The sequence below is a fragment of the Musa acuminata genome, chromosome BXJ3-10, assembly GCF_036884655.1.
Source record: "Musa acuminata AAA Group cultivar baxijiao chromosome BXJ3-10, Cavendish_Baxijiao_AAA, whole genome shotgun sequence".
In the NCBI taxonomy this organism is placed as follows: domain Eukaryota; kingdom Viridiplantae; phylum Streptophyta; class Magnoliopsida; order Zingiberales; family Musaceae; genus Musa; species Musa acuminata.
This window is the reverse complement of record NC_088358.1, coordinates 31,671,426-31,689,770: the sequence shown is the minus strand read 5'-3', so window position 1 is coordinate 31,689,770 and position 18,345 is coordinate 31,671,426. Positions and strand designations below refer to the sequence as shown.

At 36.7% G+C, this 18,345-nt stretch overlaps 1 protein-coding gene across 4 annotated transcripts; it reads left to right on the top strand.

The window, feature by feature from the left end:
- Nucleotides 1–1,500: 1,500 nt before the first annotated feature.
- LOC135651848 (probable serine/threonine-protein kinase SIS8) lies at nt 1,501–18,065 on the top strand. 4 transcript variants are annotated; one of them, XM_065172365.1, is made up of 13 exons: nt 1,504–2,194; nt 4,253–4,690; nt 6,672–6,775; nt 6,931–8,294; nt 8,458–8,498; nt 9,597–9,665; nt 11,678–11,778; nt 13,570–13,648; nt 13,751–13,849; nt 13,954–14,022; nt 15,447–15,496; nt 15,585–15,761; nt 17,430–18,065. In XM_065172365.1, the coding sequence occupies exons 1-13, from the start codon at nt 1,694–1,696 to the stop codon at nt 17,560–17,562; spliced, it is 3,225 nt and encodes a 1,074-aa protein (XP_065028437.1). In that variant the 5' UTR covers nt 1,504–1,693; the 3' UTR covers nt 17,563–18,065. The 4 variants fall into 4 exon arrangements, 2 of the variants coding, with proteins under 2 accessions (XP_065028437.1, XP_065028438.1); XM_065172366.1 differs by lacking the exon at nt 4,253–4,690; XR_010501958.1 differs by lacking the exons at nt 13,954–14,022; nt 15,447–15,496; nt 15,585–15,761; nt 17,430–18,065 and having other exon boundaries at nt 1,501–2,194; nt 13,556–13,648.
- The last annotated feature ends 280 nt before the right edge of the window (nt 18,066–18,345 follow it).

The window sequence follows — 18,345 nt, the reverse complement described above, 5'->3', positions numbered from 1 at the left end:
AACACAGTAGTCGAGCACGTTTCCGTCGTCTATAATCTATACTACAAGTCGCATCAGTCCCAACCTTCGGCGTGTAACTTTGGCAGCAACACCATAACCACCGTTTCAGATCCTTGTAAGTGATGTGTCATTTTTATATCACGTAGAATAGTAGATATAAAATATAATTCATATCTTTATTATTATTATTTTTTTTTTTTGCAGCACACGGATCGTGCGTCTTCCCTTGAAAGCTACCATCAAAGAGAATCCGACTTCAATATCGATTTTATAATTATTAATAAGAGTTGGGTTTGTGATAATGTTATCATTAAATCAATAAATAAAACGTATTCTGGTTGCTTATTTTGCATTCTCACTCTCTTTTTTGCTGTTTTGGGAATCATATTTTAGCGATTGATGGTGCTTAGAATGACAAAATATGAGATGACAGCTCATCGAGTCAAGAAAACATTATGTGGTGTTTTATCATAGGATAGCAAATAAATCGATAGACATTACCGGAACCAAAGATTACTAGTCTCTTACGCTTTGAATTTTATGGGCATATTACACCCTCTCCTTAAAGTAATATACTCTACAAGAATAATATACTTTACTTAAATAAATAAATAAATAAATAAATACATGGTTAATATTCCACCACATCGATCGTTTCAAGGGTGTCCATAATGTTCACTTACCCACACTTGGTCTTATGCTTACGTGGCAACCACATTAATGATTCATCAACCGTTAACCTTACGTAACGCAGTCAGGAAAGCTACCCCTTCATTACATTGCTTTTCATTATATATAAAATCTGAAAAATAAAAAGACTTGTAGATTCTAAATTTATATTGTTTCTAAATATAATTATGAAGTTGGTTCTTCGTTGTTAGCAGGTGGTCCAATCTGGTTATGAAGGAGGTTGACCCTACGCGTTGGCATCATCTGCAATCGGTGATCGCACATATTTCCCATCGATCATATGTTTGTTTATCTCAGTTCTTACCGATGGATCATAACAGTCAAGTCTGATTTGAGATGAAGTCGATCCCTTCGTCGATGTAATGTAGCCGAAGAATTAGTAAGTCGTACAGAGTCGACGAACGACTTGTGCCGATGCACTCGATTAAAATATTAAGTACATTTGTCCGTTCCGATCTAAACTAGTCTGAAGCTGAAACGCGCATGAGGCAACAGAGACTGGTGCCACAACTCGTACAACCGTCGGATCGTGTCGCGGGGCCCAACTGTCACCGATCCAACGGCAGCGTGAGATCCCAAGCACCTAATCCCGCGGGCAGCAATTAAAAAAAGGGGGAATAATTCAAAGTATCTAACCGTACCCTCTCCTGCGAGAATACTCGGCTTTTGTTTGTGGCCCCGCATGTTGGGACCCGGATAATTTGACCAACCAACACGCTGGTAGCTTCGTGGTGAGAAGGACAATGCGTAGCGGAATTTGTCTCGGTGGTACACTGTCGGCCCCGACGGCTCCCACTGGCTCGACCTCTTTTGCGCTGGCCAGCCTACTCCCTCCCCCCCACCTTTGGTCGTCTGCTGCTGTGCTACTGCTGCTGCCTGCGTCCGATCCCCCGTGAGATCGAACGAGGAAGAGAAATCGAATCAGGAATCGTGATCGCTCCGTTGCGATCGAGAAAAAGGAAGGGGGCAGGTCGCTGATGAGAGGATCGAAGGGGCGCATAGCATGAAGAACATCCTCAAGAAGCTTCACATCGTGGCGAGCCACACGGAAGACGCGGATGCCTCCGCCTCCCCCTCCTCCTCCCCGGTCAAAGGTGCCGTCAAGGTCCCCCACGCCCACCCCGATCAGAAGCCCCTCTCCAGCCTCACCAGCTGGTTGAATTCCGTCTCCAGCAAGCACTCTTTCACCCCTCCCTCCTCGTCCTCCTCTTCAGCCTCCTCTTCGTCGTCCTTAGTTGCCGCACAGAGAGTGGAGCCGAGGGAAGGCCCGAGTACGGTCTCCTCGTCCGCTTCGGAAGCTGTGGTTGACTCGGCGATGAGGGGTTCCACGTTGAGCAAGCCGACAGTCCCGGAGATGGACGAGGAGTACCAAATCCAGCTCGCTCTGGAGTTGAGTGCCAGAGAGGATCCGGAGGCGGCTCAAATCGAGGCCGTGAAGCAGATTAGTTTGGGCTCTTGCCCGCCTGAGAACTCCCCTGCTGAAATTATTGCTTACAGATACTGGGTTATGCATCCTCAAGCTCTTAATCTCCTTATTCTGTCTAATTGCTTATCATTTTGGCGTTATTATTTTGATAATGTTAGTTTATCAGAACATTGCTGCATCTATAGCTGAAATAGTCCAGTTTTGGTGCTTTTGGGGCCCATATTTACAATAGTATTCGTGTCTGGTGATTTGTTCCAATTCACTTATTGATTTGTCATGGCTATTTTCCTTTGCTAGAAAACATTTTGTATAGCATTCTCACCGTTTCTACTTTGGTACTTCAGAGATCGGTCATAATTGACTAGTTAATCAAAGATTTTGCTATTTTCAATTAATAGTTTTGTTATTCAAGTTAAACTAATCCGTAGGAGCTTCCTTTAAGCATGCTTCATTTTTCTTAAATGCTATATTGAATGACAATCATCATTCTTCCGATGATGGTTCAACAATTCTGATCAAGGCATCATAAATTAAACCCTATCGGACAACTGTAACACTACTGGAACAGTTCCTTGCAGAAGGAAAGGGAAACAATGGCAGTGGAGTCACGGTCTCAGTCTTCATGTTTAATTTTAATTCTTGACTCCTAGCTTGCAAGTTATACCTGCATTGAGCAAACACTACCAAAACGAGCAAAATAACAACAAAAGCTAGATTAACAAGGGATCTAAATGGTAGAGGAGTTTAATATTATTGTTGGGTGGAAGGAATCAGAGGTTAAAGTCATGTAGATCTCTAAACAAACTTGGTGGATACTAGGGTTGGATAAGTTAGGAATATGTAACTTAGTCCAGAGATCGGAGATCGGAAGAATATCACACATAAAGAAAGGACGCTTGCTTTTTGTAGCACTCCTTCAATCTTCTGCATCACTTGATCAAAGCATGGGCACCTTTTTTTTTTCTTTTGTAAAGGGTAAGTGGTGTAGGCCTAGTTTTAATTTCAGGACAAAGCATTTACTAGCTAAGCTCGCTAGCACCTTCTATCATGGCCACTTTCAATAGCCATAAAGATTCTAAGAAGCATTTTGATGATTGTCTTCTTGACCAATTCTCTCAAGAGAAAGAAAACACACAGAAACAATGGAAATGAACTTAGATATTCATTCTCACCTATTCAACATGTTCTATAGTTTTAGCTTTGTATCGCACCACTTAAATAATTATCATGCATATGATTTAGAAGAAAAAAGTCACCTAAACATAAATAGTAGTTAATAAAAAAATAAGACCAAAATGACAAAATAGACAATCCCTACTAAATTCATTTTAAATAAAAAGATTATGCTAATGGATTTTAGGAAATAAGCATAGTTTTGGTGTCTGCCGATTCCTATAGGTAACTATTGAGACTTTTTGTTGATTTCTTGGACTTGTAGCCAAAAATCTGGTGCAACTGACTAGAATTAATTGAGCTTAAATAAAATCATCTGATTTTACCTATTACAGCCTATTTTACATCCTCAAAAGAGAAAAAGGAGCATGAAAGTGAGGAATAAGGGAGGTGAGAAAAAGAGAGAAACAAAGGTGAAGAAAATAGAAACCTGCAACTTTGACCATAAAGCAGTGGAATCATGACATCTAATAGTTATTGTAAGCCTCGAGCCACTGACATAGTGCATACTAAGAGTGGATAAGTTAGGGGTACGTAGTTCAGATTCTACAGTTAAGTGATTGTCTTGTCAATTAATTCTCTCAAAGAAAAAATGGTAGGAACCATGGAAATAGATTGGATTCTAAATCTCACCCATTTCAGCAAGTCCTGTAGTTTTAGTTTAGTGTTGTACCGATTCAACATGTCACATGAATGTGCCCCACATTGTGACCACGTATGTGTCACAGGAATGGTATCAACAATGTGATTGTGAATCTCTGCTGGCATTATGCGATGTCTTGAGGTAAAAGCTCCTAAGAAATTTCAATCAAGGTGCTGTTATTTTGTTATTGTTGATCCTGTATAATGTATAATGTATGTCTGGTAAATGCAACTGATATCAAATTTTCAATTTCTCTATGTAGTTGTATTATTTAACTTCTCCTATCGTTTCTCATCCCTATATCTCTTTGTGCTTCACAGAATTATAATGCTCTTGGCTATGATGACAAGATCTTGGATGGTTTCTATGATCTCTATGGCATATTGGTTGAGTCTACGTCTTTAGAAATGCCTTCTCTAACTGATTTGCAAGGAACACCAGTCTCTGATAATATCAGTTGGGAAGCTGTATTGGTAAATAAAACTGAAGATGCTGACCTTGTCAGATTTGAGCAGAAAGTGTCATTAATGGCTTCAAAAGTGAGGTCAGCATCTTCAGATTCTCCTGACAATGTGTTGGCACAGAATGTTGCCATTTTAGTTGCCAACTACATGGGTGGAAAAGTTTCTGATCCTGATAGTATGTTGAAGTCATATCATAACCTTAGAAACTACCTAAGAGCAAGTGTTGGAAACATTGTGCTGCCACTTGGCCATCTGACTATTGGTCTGGCTCGTCATCGTGCATTAATGTTTAAGGTTAACAACTCTACCTTTTATACTGTCAATTTAATCATAAAGCAATTACTTAATGGTGCTGCTCAGACATTATGGTCCATATAATTTGCAAATTGACATGGAGTAATTGATGCTCAAACATAATGTTCCATGATTGTTGCAATAAATTGGCAGTAAACTTTGTTGCTTGATTTCGGTGATTCACCTTATTGGTCTCTTTTGGATGATTATAAATTTTGCTCGATTCTAGCTGATGTATTTAAGTGGCTTTCTAATGTAATTGTTGTGCAACCTTTTTTGAACTCGTCAATGACTCCATTACTGTCTATGCTAATGCAAGGGACACCTAAGCACTAGTATGTTTTCTGATTTGTGTTTCATTGTTCATGCATATTGGACTTGTTGGCAACACTATTATTTCTGTTCTTGGATTCTTCGCAGCTGATCTCTAAACTTCTTGTCCATATAAAGTTGACTAACCATCTTGCTATTGAACCCTTTGTATTCCACAATTATACTGTTGTATCAACATTGTCCAGGACAAGCATATATTTTTTTTCTACTGAAGAAAATCAATCAAAGATAGTCCATGCAGGCACATACTTGTGGGCTATCATTTTGCTTTTCTGTGTATGACAGCTGCTTCATCAAATGGGGTTAAATATATAGCCGCGCCATATACGTGGTCCGTAGTGGTGGAATGAGCAAATCACATGAACCATGGCTAAACAGGATGTAGAGCGTATGAGATAGTTAAGTGGACATTTTTCAGATCTAGCATTTTGGATATTAGCACTATCGATTTAGTTATTTTTCATGACTAGGGAGAGGAAAGCTACGTGGCTCCAAAGAAGTGGGAAACTGGCAATAGAGGCTAGCTGTCAGAATAGATATTTCTTGTCTATGAATTCTGTGACTTACTTTTATAAGATATAGGCCATGTCAGTCTGAGACCTTCACTTTTGCTAATTATTTATAATCTGATAGGTTATTGGACAAGTATAACTGGCACAACATGGTCATCATTGGTTTTGTAAGTTCATCAAAGTCTTACCTTATGATATATTTTTCTTATTCTGTCATCAGATATGATGTTCCATTTGATTTTAAATACCAAGTAAATCTTCACATTTTCTTATAGTGGCTTCTTTTCTTTCTGTAACATTCCCTTAGATTTGGATCTTCTTATTCATAGGGTCATTACAGAAATTATTGTTTGTCATTTCATGTTAGGAAGCTGCACATTGATGAAATGAATGGTGTCATATAGCTGGACCTTGATGGTAGATCTTTCTATTTAACTGTCCATATGTGTGTGTGTGCGCGTGCGTGTATACATATATATGTGTATCTACATACATACATGTATATGTATATGTATATATACATACATACATGTATATATATGTATGTATGTATATGTATATATATATATGTATGCATGTATATGTGTGTGTGTATATATATATTACATATATATGAAGTTACTGTGTCTAGTCACACCAATTGAGATGTTCAACCAGCAGAATTTAGATGTTGCGACCTGGTGTGAATGTACAAATCAAAGACTTGCTTGCATCAAACACCTTCAACCTATTTTTTGTGATAGTTTATTATTTGTCTTGTTTTAAAATTGGTGATTCTTTTTTCCTCACCATTTGACTAAAGATGCCAGATGGATTGTCTACTTTTTGGTACTCACTATTTGTTTGCTATATGGCCTCAAATGATTTTTATAAGCAAATGTGTAGGAACAAACGTTTAACAGGAAAAAATGTAACCAATGGACTTAGTATAAATGACTAACTTTCAATGTTTTACACATTGATTTAGCTTTTATTTAATATGGGAACTTGGAGAAATCTGTCAATAATAAACCTAATTATTCTTTATTTTTAAGTATGATAAATAGATCGTTACACATATTGTGGTTGTCTTTTGAAGAGCCAGTACAAAATAAATTTGTTTTACTGGTCAATTGATATTTAATACATCTATGTAGGTATTAGCTGATAGTCAGGGCATTCCTTGTCGGTTGGTGAAAGGGAAGCAATATACTGGATCAGATGATGGTGCTTTGGTCATTGTGAAACTTAATGATGGAAGGTACATGTATTTGTGATGATTAACTTCTTTTTTTGCTGATACTATTTCTCAGCATTCTTTTACTCAATTCAGCATCCAGGATAAGAGACAGGTGCTTCTAAATTCCTATGTTTGTTGATAATAAAATATGACAAGTTTAGTATTTTCCATTACAGGGAATATATTGTTGATTTGATGTCAGAACCTGGTACTCTTATACCATCAGATGGTGCAGGACTGGCCACTGAATCTGAAGCTAGCATCACAGTTAAGCCTTTCACAGAAGTAGGAAACCATGCACATATGACCACATCTAATAGAGAGGTGACAAACTCTGCCAGATGTACTGAGAATGAGCCTTTTGACAAAAGCTCTGTGTCTGGCTATTTTGAAGCTCCAAGTACTGCTGGTGTTATGTCATGTCAGTTGAGTCTGCAAGAAAATCAAAATTCTAGTTCTCTTTGGAGATCCTCAAACAACAGTTGCATGCAAAAGAATATGAATATTCCTGATGAATCCACAACTATTGGCAATAATGTCATGGTAAAAACTCCAGAAGCATCTGTTAGACCAAAACACGTATCTAAAATTACAAGATCACCTTCTTGGACAGAAGGCATTAGTTCTTCAACCGTCCACAGGATGAAGGTACAGGATGTTTCTGAATACATGATTAATGCTGCTAAAGAGAATCCCAAATTAGCTCAGAAGCTGCATGATGTGTTGTTGGAAAGTGGTGTCGCTGCACCCCCTAACTTGTTCACAGAGATCTGTACTGTAGAAGCAGAAACTTCGGTGATTGAAGAAACACATTTAATTGAAGACAAAGATGAAACAAAGATGCTTAAGAATGAATTGAAACAGAAAACCGAAAGTGATGGCCGTCATGGTCCCCTTTTGCCTCATCTCCCTAGCCTTATGCTCAGGCAGAAAATGGTTCTTGCTAGGTCGCAGATGGATGCGACTAAACCTGTTGAGGGATTTAGCCTTTGTGGCTCTGTTGATTCTGGAGAAGCAATTAACACTCCATCTCTATCTGAAGTTTCTGATGAACATTTGCCACCAGAGGCTCCATTGCAGCTTATAAGACACATGCCTGTTGCTGCTGCTGCAGCAACAGCTGCTGTTGTTGCATCTTCAATGGTTGTTGCTGCAGCAAAATCAAACACCGACATGAACTTGGAAGTTCCTGTAGCTGCTGCAGCCACTGCTACTGCTGCGGCAGTTGTAGCCACAACTGCTGCAGTGAGCAGGCAGTATGAACAATTAGAACCTTCTGCCCTGATGCTATCTGGATGTTCTGACACAAATTTGACCCCAAACAATGATAGCATCCCTGGCAATGAGCAGCAAGGAAATTGTCCAGGTCATGATGATATTTATATGAAGGAAATGGCAAGTGATTCTAATCAAGAAATGGATCGAAGTTCTGATAAATCAACTGGAACAGAAAGTACAAAATCTGAAAATGCTTTACATGATGTTGTGGATTTTGAAATAGCATGGGAAGACATTATTCTTGGTGAGCGGATAGGGCTTGGTATGTTTCCTGTGAGACTTGTATTAATTGTTGATATTAGATGATATCTTTAGCTTGTTTTCTTAAATGTTGTATCAAGAAATAAAAATTCATGCAAATTAATTTATGACTTTGTTTTGAGAAATTAATCCTCTTCTTTATTGGATGTTCTCTTCCTGCGTAGGTTCTTTCGGAGAGGTGTATCGGGGAGATTGGCATGGGACAGTGAGTATTTCTTTTCTTTAAAGTTTTTTTTTTGTTGTTTCTCTACATTAATTGTCAGTATATATGTTTATAAATCCAACAGTAGGATAAATTTGAGTACTTCCTACCAAAAATTTTAACGATTTTGTTCACTTTCTGTACCTTAAGTGTCTCCTTTTGTGGGTTGTGATAATTTTGATCGGGATTGAGTTGGGACAAGGAAGTTGCACACTTACTAATTAGAAAAACTATTCAAGTTTAGAATTTTAGGAATTATAAACTATTTCAAAAACTATGCAAAAACTACACTCTCAGCTAATCTCTTAGTATTTCCAAAATTCTATTTCTACTGAATCTAAATCTTTAATTTCTAATATATGTCTCAACCACTCAAGTCTAAAATTAATCCTACTGAACTTGTTTTTTTTATATCTTGGACCACAAATATGTTTTGGGGAAAGTAAATCATAATCAAGTGACAGCAATGAAATAACTATTAATAACAAAGGTGAAGGCTTACCAAGGATTGGGTTTTCGGATGGCATTTTGTTGAGTCCTACCATGCTGTGATGTGCAGTGCGGATGCTGCTTACTTTGTACTATGGCCAGGTCAACTGTTTGCTTGTTTGGTTAATGCTAGAAACATGTCGGTCATGTCGAGCAGTCAACATATTAAAATTTCTAATTTCATCAATATGAAAAATCTTGAGCTTTGCTACTAACATCTTCAAGGCTAGAAGACACATATCAACATTGAAGGACCAACCATTTCCCATATATACAAATATGTAATATTTGTTTCTTTTTTTTTTTTGATTAGCAAGAGAACTTTCTGCACACTCTTGAAATTAATATTGTAGTCAAATATTTAGTCATACTATATCTATACTCAAAGAAAATTAATTCATGTCACATAGATGGCATATCTTCTAGATCTTTTGCTGAAATTTATCATATGGAATAGTGAATTTCTTTTCATTATTGCCAGAATTTACAAAGAATATTTGTACTCCAAATTCCATTTCCAACTTTTGAGCACTTTACTTTTTTTTTCTTTTACACATACTGTTTAAATTTTGTTAGTATCAATATTAATGTAGTTCCTTTTGCTCTACAAAGGAAGTTGCTGTTAAAAGGTTCTTGCATCAAGATATCTCTACTGACGCACTTGAAGAATTTATAAGTGAGGTAACTATCTCAGATTTGTTTTGCTATTGAAGGTAGTGATCAAGAATGAACGAAGACATCCTTTTTGCTTTATTGCTAATCTTCCCAACTGTTATTACTTATAATGGTTTAAGAATGTGTACACTTGCAACTAGCTTTGAACATGGTCATTATTGGTTTAGTTTAACCTATTCACTAGTTGAGCTTTTGGATATCATTTCAATCTTTGTGATGTCATTTTCCAAATTGCTAGAAATAGAACTGGACAATCCAATGGAACCAAACCCTAGACGAAGCAAATGTTCCTAACATGCTTATTCTATTCGATAATATGGATTGCATATTCAGATACTGAACCTGTGCCGTCCATTGCCTGATTGGTAAGAGTATGGTTCGTCCCAAGGGACCAAGACGTTGTACCTGGTATGTACTTGGAGGGAAGGAGGAGAATGAAAAAGGTACCAGGAGGTTCGATGCTGGCACTTGGTGAGCAAACAGACCTGTAGTTAGGACCTAGGCAGTCCAGAGGTGGGAGGAGTAAAAGGAGGACAAGGTTTTGGGAGGTTTGCTGGCAGCCGATGGTGGCGCTTGATGAGCAAGCGGACCTGTGGGGTAGGTGGGCGACTACTACAGTCATGCACACTCACAGCTCACATGCTGCTCTGTGGGTTAAAATAAGGGGACCAAACCGTTGGAAAAGAAGCGATCCACACCCTGATTTGTCTGAATTGGCAAATATCAGCTAGTACATAGCAGACTATGCAAAATCGGAATCCTTGCTTAGTAATAGCAAAAACAGTTTATAATGTTCCAACTAAGGTTTAAAATCCTAGTTAGATTTGATTTTGACACTTTGTCAAACTACTACAATACTAATATTACAAGTAGAATGTCGACACATGCCACAAACATTACTAAAACAAATTAATTACATAAATACTGGTCCTTGGTCACACCCATAGATATTGGTCGATACACTGGATATATATGAAATATTGGTCCCAACTATTTAGAGTTAGCTATATGAATATTTTTCCGTCATTGCTCTTTGTTGGGCAATATCCCTAGTTAACTATAAGGAATTTAGAGCAGCCAAATTGTTTTTTATTATTACAAGAAAAGTTTTATTAGGTTTTCCTCTATCTCTTATCATCCTAACTATCCTAGTGTACTCACCTCGTCCAAGTAGGACAAGATGAGTTTTATGTGAACTTTTACATATATGGATTTTCTTTCTCTATCCTTTTTTGGGGCTAATTTAATTTTTTGCAAATAATATATTTCTTATTCTATCTTTCTAGAAACTCACTTGCAATTCAACATTTTCATCTTGGCTAGAGTAGCTGTTTATATTTTTCAAAGCTTCCTGGCACTTTGATTGATAAAGCATGGTTAGCCTTAAAATTGTCTTATAATTTTTATATAGCAATTACCCTTGTCTATTCTTAGGTTAATAGCTTAATTTTAATTAAAGTAGTTTCATACATCTCTCTTATTCTTATTTATAATTACAAAAAATATCTTGTCATTTAACATAAATCTTTTCAATTATCAGATTTTTGGTAATTTAAACAATTAACCAAAATATGCCTTGATCTCATAATTTAAACAATGAAATGACTTGTCCTTAGATGTAGCCCAAGGGAAGAAAATTTCAGATTTCCTCACATTAATCATCTGATAATTGAAAGATAGAATAAGATGTAGCCTGAGCAAGCTAACCCCTAGTGTCCTGTTAGATTGTGTTCCTCCTCTGTTTCATAGAATTTACCTTACTGCCTAAACTATTTCTCATCAGTTGTTTGACTTTGTATTATCTTGCTGCTTCCTTCTTACTGCTCCTGGGATTGTCATGATTTCTAGTAGAGATATTTCATGGTAAGGAAAAATACATATTTCATTATTTTTCTTTGTTGAAAGTGTTGTTGAGTGCTGTTCTTGCAAAATTTGGCTGATTCCTCATCGATTGTTTATTAGCATTTAGTTGAAAATTTATTGTGGTGTTACGTAATTTACGTATTTTTTGTTTCAAGGTGCGGATAATGAAACGGTTGCGACATCCAAATGTTGTTCTCTTCATGGGAGCAGTAACTCATGTGCCTAATCTTTCAATTGTCACAGAATTTCTCCATAGGTACTCCTCTGTGAAAATTATACTATTAATGTTCTTTATTCTCAATTTCTGAGTGATTGCATGTCACAAAATAGTGTAATTTTTTAGGCTCTCCAATCACACGTGAATGATATGTTGTGCATTATTGACATGCATTTTGACTTAATAACATTTTCTACTGCATCACTTATTTTGTGCTTAGTTGAGTTTATTCTACAACATTTTAGTTGTATGAGAGCTGCTAAGACTTCATACTTGTTGGCAATTTCATTCCTCTGACTCTTTGATCATACAAGAAATTGATAAAGTTACTATGATTACCATAGACTTGCAGATTACTCCTGTACACCAACTATTTAGGAAGGTGCCTGTGTATCCTACTGCTGATCCAAAATTCTTATTGCATAAAATGTACAGTTTTTAGCTCGTACAGAGTGAAGCACAATGAATGTCTGGTTTTCAATTTGATTCATAAACAAAAGTAAACTTCAAAATTCAAATCTTAGACAAAGCAGGCAATCGAGTGCATAATGCTTTTGCCAATGTGGGGTTTGGGGAGCGCCAATATATAGTGCCTTACTCCTACAACTACAGAGGTTCTTTTGTTGGGTCCAGCTTTTGACATGGTGCCGAAGCTCTGCTGTTTAGTCTCAGATAGGAGGCTACTTGTAAATTTTCATTAGATCTTGGGAGCAGAAACCATGTGAATGGAGCAAGGAGCATCCATAATGAAAAAAAGGGGGCTGGACTTGACCTACATAGTCCAGAACTAGGATATTACTCCAAGTTTCTTTTGTCTGATGCTAGTTGTTTTCAGGAAAAATGGGGGACACATGGTCTGACGAGCCGATCTATCCTAATTGACATGTTCTTACCCTGCTTGGGCAGCTTTCCAATCATGTATCTAGGCATGTGAGTTGCATAGTACCATGTAGTTTTAGCCTATGGTCCAAGCAAGCTCAGTTGGTGGTGATATATTCAAGGTGGAACATAGTGGAAATGTAATTTTTCATATTTGAATATATCCCTATTTTTCAGTTTTGAAACTTATACTTGACTTGCTTGATACACTTGTTAACAAAAATCTGGACTGCAGAGCCAAGCACACCTGAAGAAATCAAAGAAAGATAATTCGTATGTAATGAAAGTATGGACACCACCAAGCATGATGGTTCCAGTAGTAGATGAAAGCCATATACAAGCTCATCAGAAAACCTAAGCTTCTATGTCACATCATGAAATACATGATCTGCCTTATTTAGATAATGTGCTGTAAACAGCAAAAATACCTGCACAATTATGTGAAATGAAACAAACCTAAATTTTACTGGGGATATTCACATACATTCTTTTGAACATGTGCATATCTTACCATGGTAAACATCTAAGCAAGGATGGCGGCTCAATGCAAAAAGCTCTTGCTAATGTGGGGTATGAGGAGAGTCAATTTATGCAGTCTTCTGTAAGAAGAGAGACTATTTGCATGACCAATACAATAGGCACCCAGGTCGCAAAACAAATTAGCTGCGTCACCAAGGTTCACCCTCTATCATGATGCCCTTCTATAAGGGGAAAGAACATAGTATTCATATCACAGTTTATATATATATATATATATATATATATATATATGTCGACTTGAGAAATTTCTTTACTGTATGGATAGTTCACTCTTCCATATATGTTTGATTCCTTTCCTCCTACTGGACATTGCATCAAGTTATTAGTGTTATGCAGCTTCTGATGTTACATAGCAATCTTTAATTGTATTGATGTTTACTAGAACTTTGAAGCACAGAATATGCATTGCAGAGGTAGTTTGTTCCGTTTGATTCACCGACCCAATAATCAACTAGATGAAAGGAGGCGTTTGAGGATGGCTCTTGATATTGTATGATTACATCTCTTAATTTCTGTTTGGGTCTTGGCAAGTTTTGAAAGTTGCAAATAATCCAAGTTTGTAATATTCCTTTTCCTGTGCTTGGGTTACCAGGCTCGTGGAATGAATTATTTGCACAACTGTACTCCTGTCATAGTCCACCGTGATCTTAAGTCTCCAAATCTTCTTGTTGACAAGAACTGGGTTGTGAAGGTAACCTTGTTTAAAGCACATAGCATATTATTGTAATTATGCCTTTTAATACATTTCCATTATTTTGGTATGCAAATCTGATTACTTATTTGATAATGATCTAGGTCTGTGATTTTGGTTTATCTCGTTTGAAGCACAACACATTCCTTTCTTCGAGGTCAACAGCTGGAACGGTGAGCACACAGTTATCTTTGTTTTTGCCTTTTTCCCTTTTCATACTGTTGCATAATTTGGGCAGGTTCTCTCTGTGTATAAGTATGATATTCTTTCCTCATACTTAGTCTCTAAGAAAGTATAATTCATCTCCTAGTTGCACTGTGATCATTATATAATAGTTAGTAGTCTTAGTACATGAATTAGTATGATTGTGAAAGCCTTTTGACTGGGGATATCCTTAGTTTCTTTATGGCTGTACTTTGTGCTAATTATGTAGAATTTATGTTGAGTTTGTTCATGAAACCACAAATGTTATCTGTCAATTCATATTGTCATTGGAAAGTAACTGGAGATAATTATCTCTATTATATTAAATTATCTATAAGATGCATCATAAATGTCAATCAGATATGTTTGAGTCAGAATACAATGTGCTAAATCTATAATTGAATAAATCTTTTGACACACAGTGATTAGAATAATAGAATTAATAATTATTAGTGGTAAATGGACACCTGTTGCATTATTCTATGCCCAATACTAATTGATGACACTATAAGTCAATCTCTTGAGCAACAGTATCCAAGCACACACAATTCCTGCTTAAGCAAAAAAAAAAAAAGTTTGTGTACTATAAATATTGAAAATTATGTAAAGGTTAAAGGATTTCTCAAAAAGTTCAAAGAAGAAAAAAAGCTACAGATATACTGTAGATCAGTTCAATCTTAACATGGGAAAATTCAAAATACAAATATTATGGGAAACAAATTTACTATCATAAAGTGAATGTGAAAGTCTGAGGAGAGAGAAGGTGAAGGAAAAGCAAATAATGAAGATAAATAAAAGAAGCATTACTTTCACATACAAAGAGGAGCAGAAATGGAGATTAAGGGTTGAGAAGCATAAGTAGTGATATTTGCGTGTAATTCATAAATGTGAGTACAACAATGTGGACGTTAAAGAGGTGAAAATGGAAGGAACTTGAATTTCTTTGTCTGTCTCATATGGTGAACCAATTGAGCTGTCATATCCATGGTCTCAGCCATTGGTACTCTCTCACATAAATGATAAAGAGAAGGTCTCAGGGCATTATTTAGGAAAATTTTCATGTGATGTAGTTCCTATATGACTTGATTTTTGTGTTGGCATGCACTTGCTTCATTCACATGACGTTCGCTATGTAACAAATGGTCTGTTCTTATGCAACCAATGCACCATAGGAAGTCATATTCTCTATATGGTGCCATTGCCACCTTTAATGGCATTAAGCACACAAATTTGGTGCAAGTGGCCACTTCTTATAACATTTGTTTCTTAAATTCTCTATCCCATTAAAAAAACAGATACCAAAGTCTTCTTTTTGAATGTTAGATCTTGCATGTGCTTTCTGTTTGGTTGTAGAAATTTACAAATTGGTTACGTAGATATTACTTTGCTGCAGGCTGAGTGGATGGCTCCAGAAGTTCTAAGGAATGAACCTTCAAATGAGAAGTAAGTTCTCCTTGGTGTGAATGCAAGTTTTTGGCTTTTTATGACACCATGCATTCTTTTCCTTGTTTCTTCTCTTTTTCCGATTCAGGTGTGATGTTTTTAGCTTTGGGGTCATAATGTGGGAGCTCTGTACCTTGCAACAACCTTGGGAAGGGATGAACCCTATGCAAGTTGTCGGTGCTGTCGGGTTTCAAGATCGTCGTCTTGATATTCCAGATGACATGGATCCTGTCATAGCAGGAATTATAAAGAAGTGTTGGCATATGTGAGTTTTCATGATCCACCATTTGCAATTTTTTGATAATTTGGAACAAGTAAATTGGTGATTCCTAAAGGGTGGATAATCATATACTTGGAAGAATTGCATGTCATTAATAAGACACCAGGTTATGGCATAGCTTACAACCTATTGTTAAGTTTGCCACTTTTTGCCTCCTCTTTCCAGTGCTCTGGATATGGAGGACAAAGGGTTATAAAAATTTTCTCTGGTTAACTTTGAAAAGAGAAGTAAATATTTATCTTGTTGTTTCTGTTTTGAGAATAAACATATGAGTTTCACTTGAATTGGCAAATTGCTAAGGCAATTAGAAAACCTTCCTGAAGGCTTCAAAAAAAGGATTAAATGGCTAATGTCCCTTGCACATGTAGCATACCATAAGTTCTATGAACATGGGTCATGCTGCCACTCTACAAACCTTGAAGTACTATGCTTACAGATTGGATTTTTATATTTTGTTGACTTGACTGATACCAGTTGGTATGTTGATGTTTATTCTCTCTTTCTTTTTTCTTCTGATTCTTTTGTGTCTTCTTCGCTCTCCTTGGCTTGGACAATGAAATTCCTCATAGGGTGACTGACACAAAGATTTAGAGTAGTCATGATAGAAGATATCTTTACTTATTCGCTCCCCTCCTCCTCTCTCTTGCTCTCTCTCCCTCTCCCTCTCCTTCTCTAGATGGGGTAACTGATCCATACCATGTTGATACACTACCTCGTACCTGGTCCAACTGCCAACCATTGTCGGTATCAGATTAAGATTCTAATCCATGATTCAGATATTGTTGTATACCAAGCAAACCAGCCATACTGCACTAAAACACAATATACCATCCATAGATATGTACACCAATACTTTTAGTTATTTCTTATATTGAAGTATCATTCCATACCTACAGAGAATACTAGTTTGAGAAGGGACCAGTACAAGTTGGTATTTGAGATTTTATTCCTTAGTCTCAAAATCCTCATTTCATCAATGCTTATATTTGGCTTGTGCTATTCTTTAATTGCCCAGTACGTTGGTTCCCTTCTAAAAGGGGGAAAAATTCACTCCTTTCTCAAGTACAACTGATATGACAAAAAAAATCACAAAATCATCTTATTATTTAATTTTGTCCATGTTATGTTATTGGGTGAATGTAATTTGTGGCATAAACTGCAGTTTGCTCATCATCCGTAGTACATCTGCAATTGTCATGACATAGAATTGGTTGGATCTGATAACACACACACACCCCCACACCCACCTGCCCTTATTCTATTACAAGGCTTTGATAACATATACTTGCCTTCGTACAAATACTCTAAAACAATTAGTGTCAGGTTGACATAATCTAATGGTTTGTCAAGTTGGCCGTAGTCATGGAACTTAAAGGTATATTCATCTTTTACTATCGTATGTTCAGTTAACAAACATTTAATTATCTCTAGTTATCTATGATCTTGTGGTAATATATTAAAGCCCCTTTAAGATTGAGGATTTAGATATATGCACATAATCTATACTCTGGATGCAGAATCAGTATGAAATATTAATGATGTATACAATACAACCCATATGTTCCATTTGGCTTTGATTTTATCATCCTTACAAATGCTTGGGATGTCATAGGATTATCTCAACCAAGCCTTCACTTGTTTTGCATGTTGCAGCGACCCAAAGATAAGGCCCTCATTTTCTGAGATCATGGCTGCCTTGAAACCATTGCAGAAACCTATGTCCAGTGCCCAAGGTCTCAGACAGAAGATACATGTAGTGGATAGCTCAGGAAAGGGTAGATCATGATACTCACAGCAGTGTAAAACAGTATGAAATTTCGAGGAGCTTCCACGTTTTGTTTGAATTTGTGAATTCAGATCATATCAAGGTTGTTGGCCTCAAGGAAAGGTGTTCACATGTTAGTTGTCTAGCAATCACTTCTGGTTTGGGAAAATTCAGTCAGTGGAGATTGGTTCAGTATCCTGCTTCATTTGATTTCGTCTGAAATGGTTAGATTATCACAAGCACCAATTGTGTGCTTAACAAAATAAGAGAGAAACTGAACAGAACCATGAAGGGACTGTGTGCATAACGGAGAAGCTAATTATTAAGAAATTAAGGTGCAGGAGTTGGTGAATGAAAATTCCCCTAGCTGCTTAAACTTGCTGGTTTGTCATTGTAAACAGGGATGAGGACATTCTTATTCAGACTTGTTTCTTTTGTTACTCGTTTTGTGTTTGCACGAAGCTCTGCTTGCTCAAAAAGATTGTGTATATATATACCTGTAATGAATCATTCTTTAAGCTGTATGGAAGGTGTTTGCATATATAACAACCTTGATATGCCTTGATGATTGGAACATCGAAGTTACCGTGAGGTGATACCTCCAGGTAAACAAGCTTGCTTTTTAAAGGCTTTACCAGTTAGTTTGATTGTCTGCTGTCAGATCTTACAGTAATATATTGAAATGTAGTTCTGTAGAACTTGATGTTCCATCTGCTGATACTGAATACTGGATATGACAGAAGACAAGTACATGATTCTCCTGAGTTTGCTCATCCAGTGAATGGATGACAACATTTAAATATG

Excerpts from the sequence above, each read along its gene's own strand:
- LOC135651848 (XM_065172365.1), top strand. The coding sequence starts at position 1,694 with ATGAAGAACATCCTCAAGAAGCTTCACATCGTGGCGAGCCACACGGAA. Across the intron at positions 13,850-13,953 it reads ACAAGAACTGGGTTGTGAAG|GTCTGTGATTTTGGTTTATC; the intron begins GTAACCTTGTTT and ends ATAATGATCTAG. Across the intron at positions 15,497-15,584 it reads AATGAACCTTCAAATGAGAA|GTGTGATGTTTTTAGCTTTG; the intron begins GTAAGTTCTCCT and ends TTTCCGATTCAG.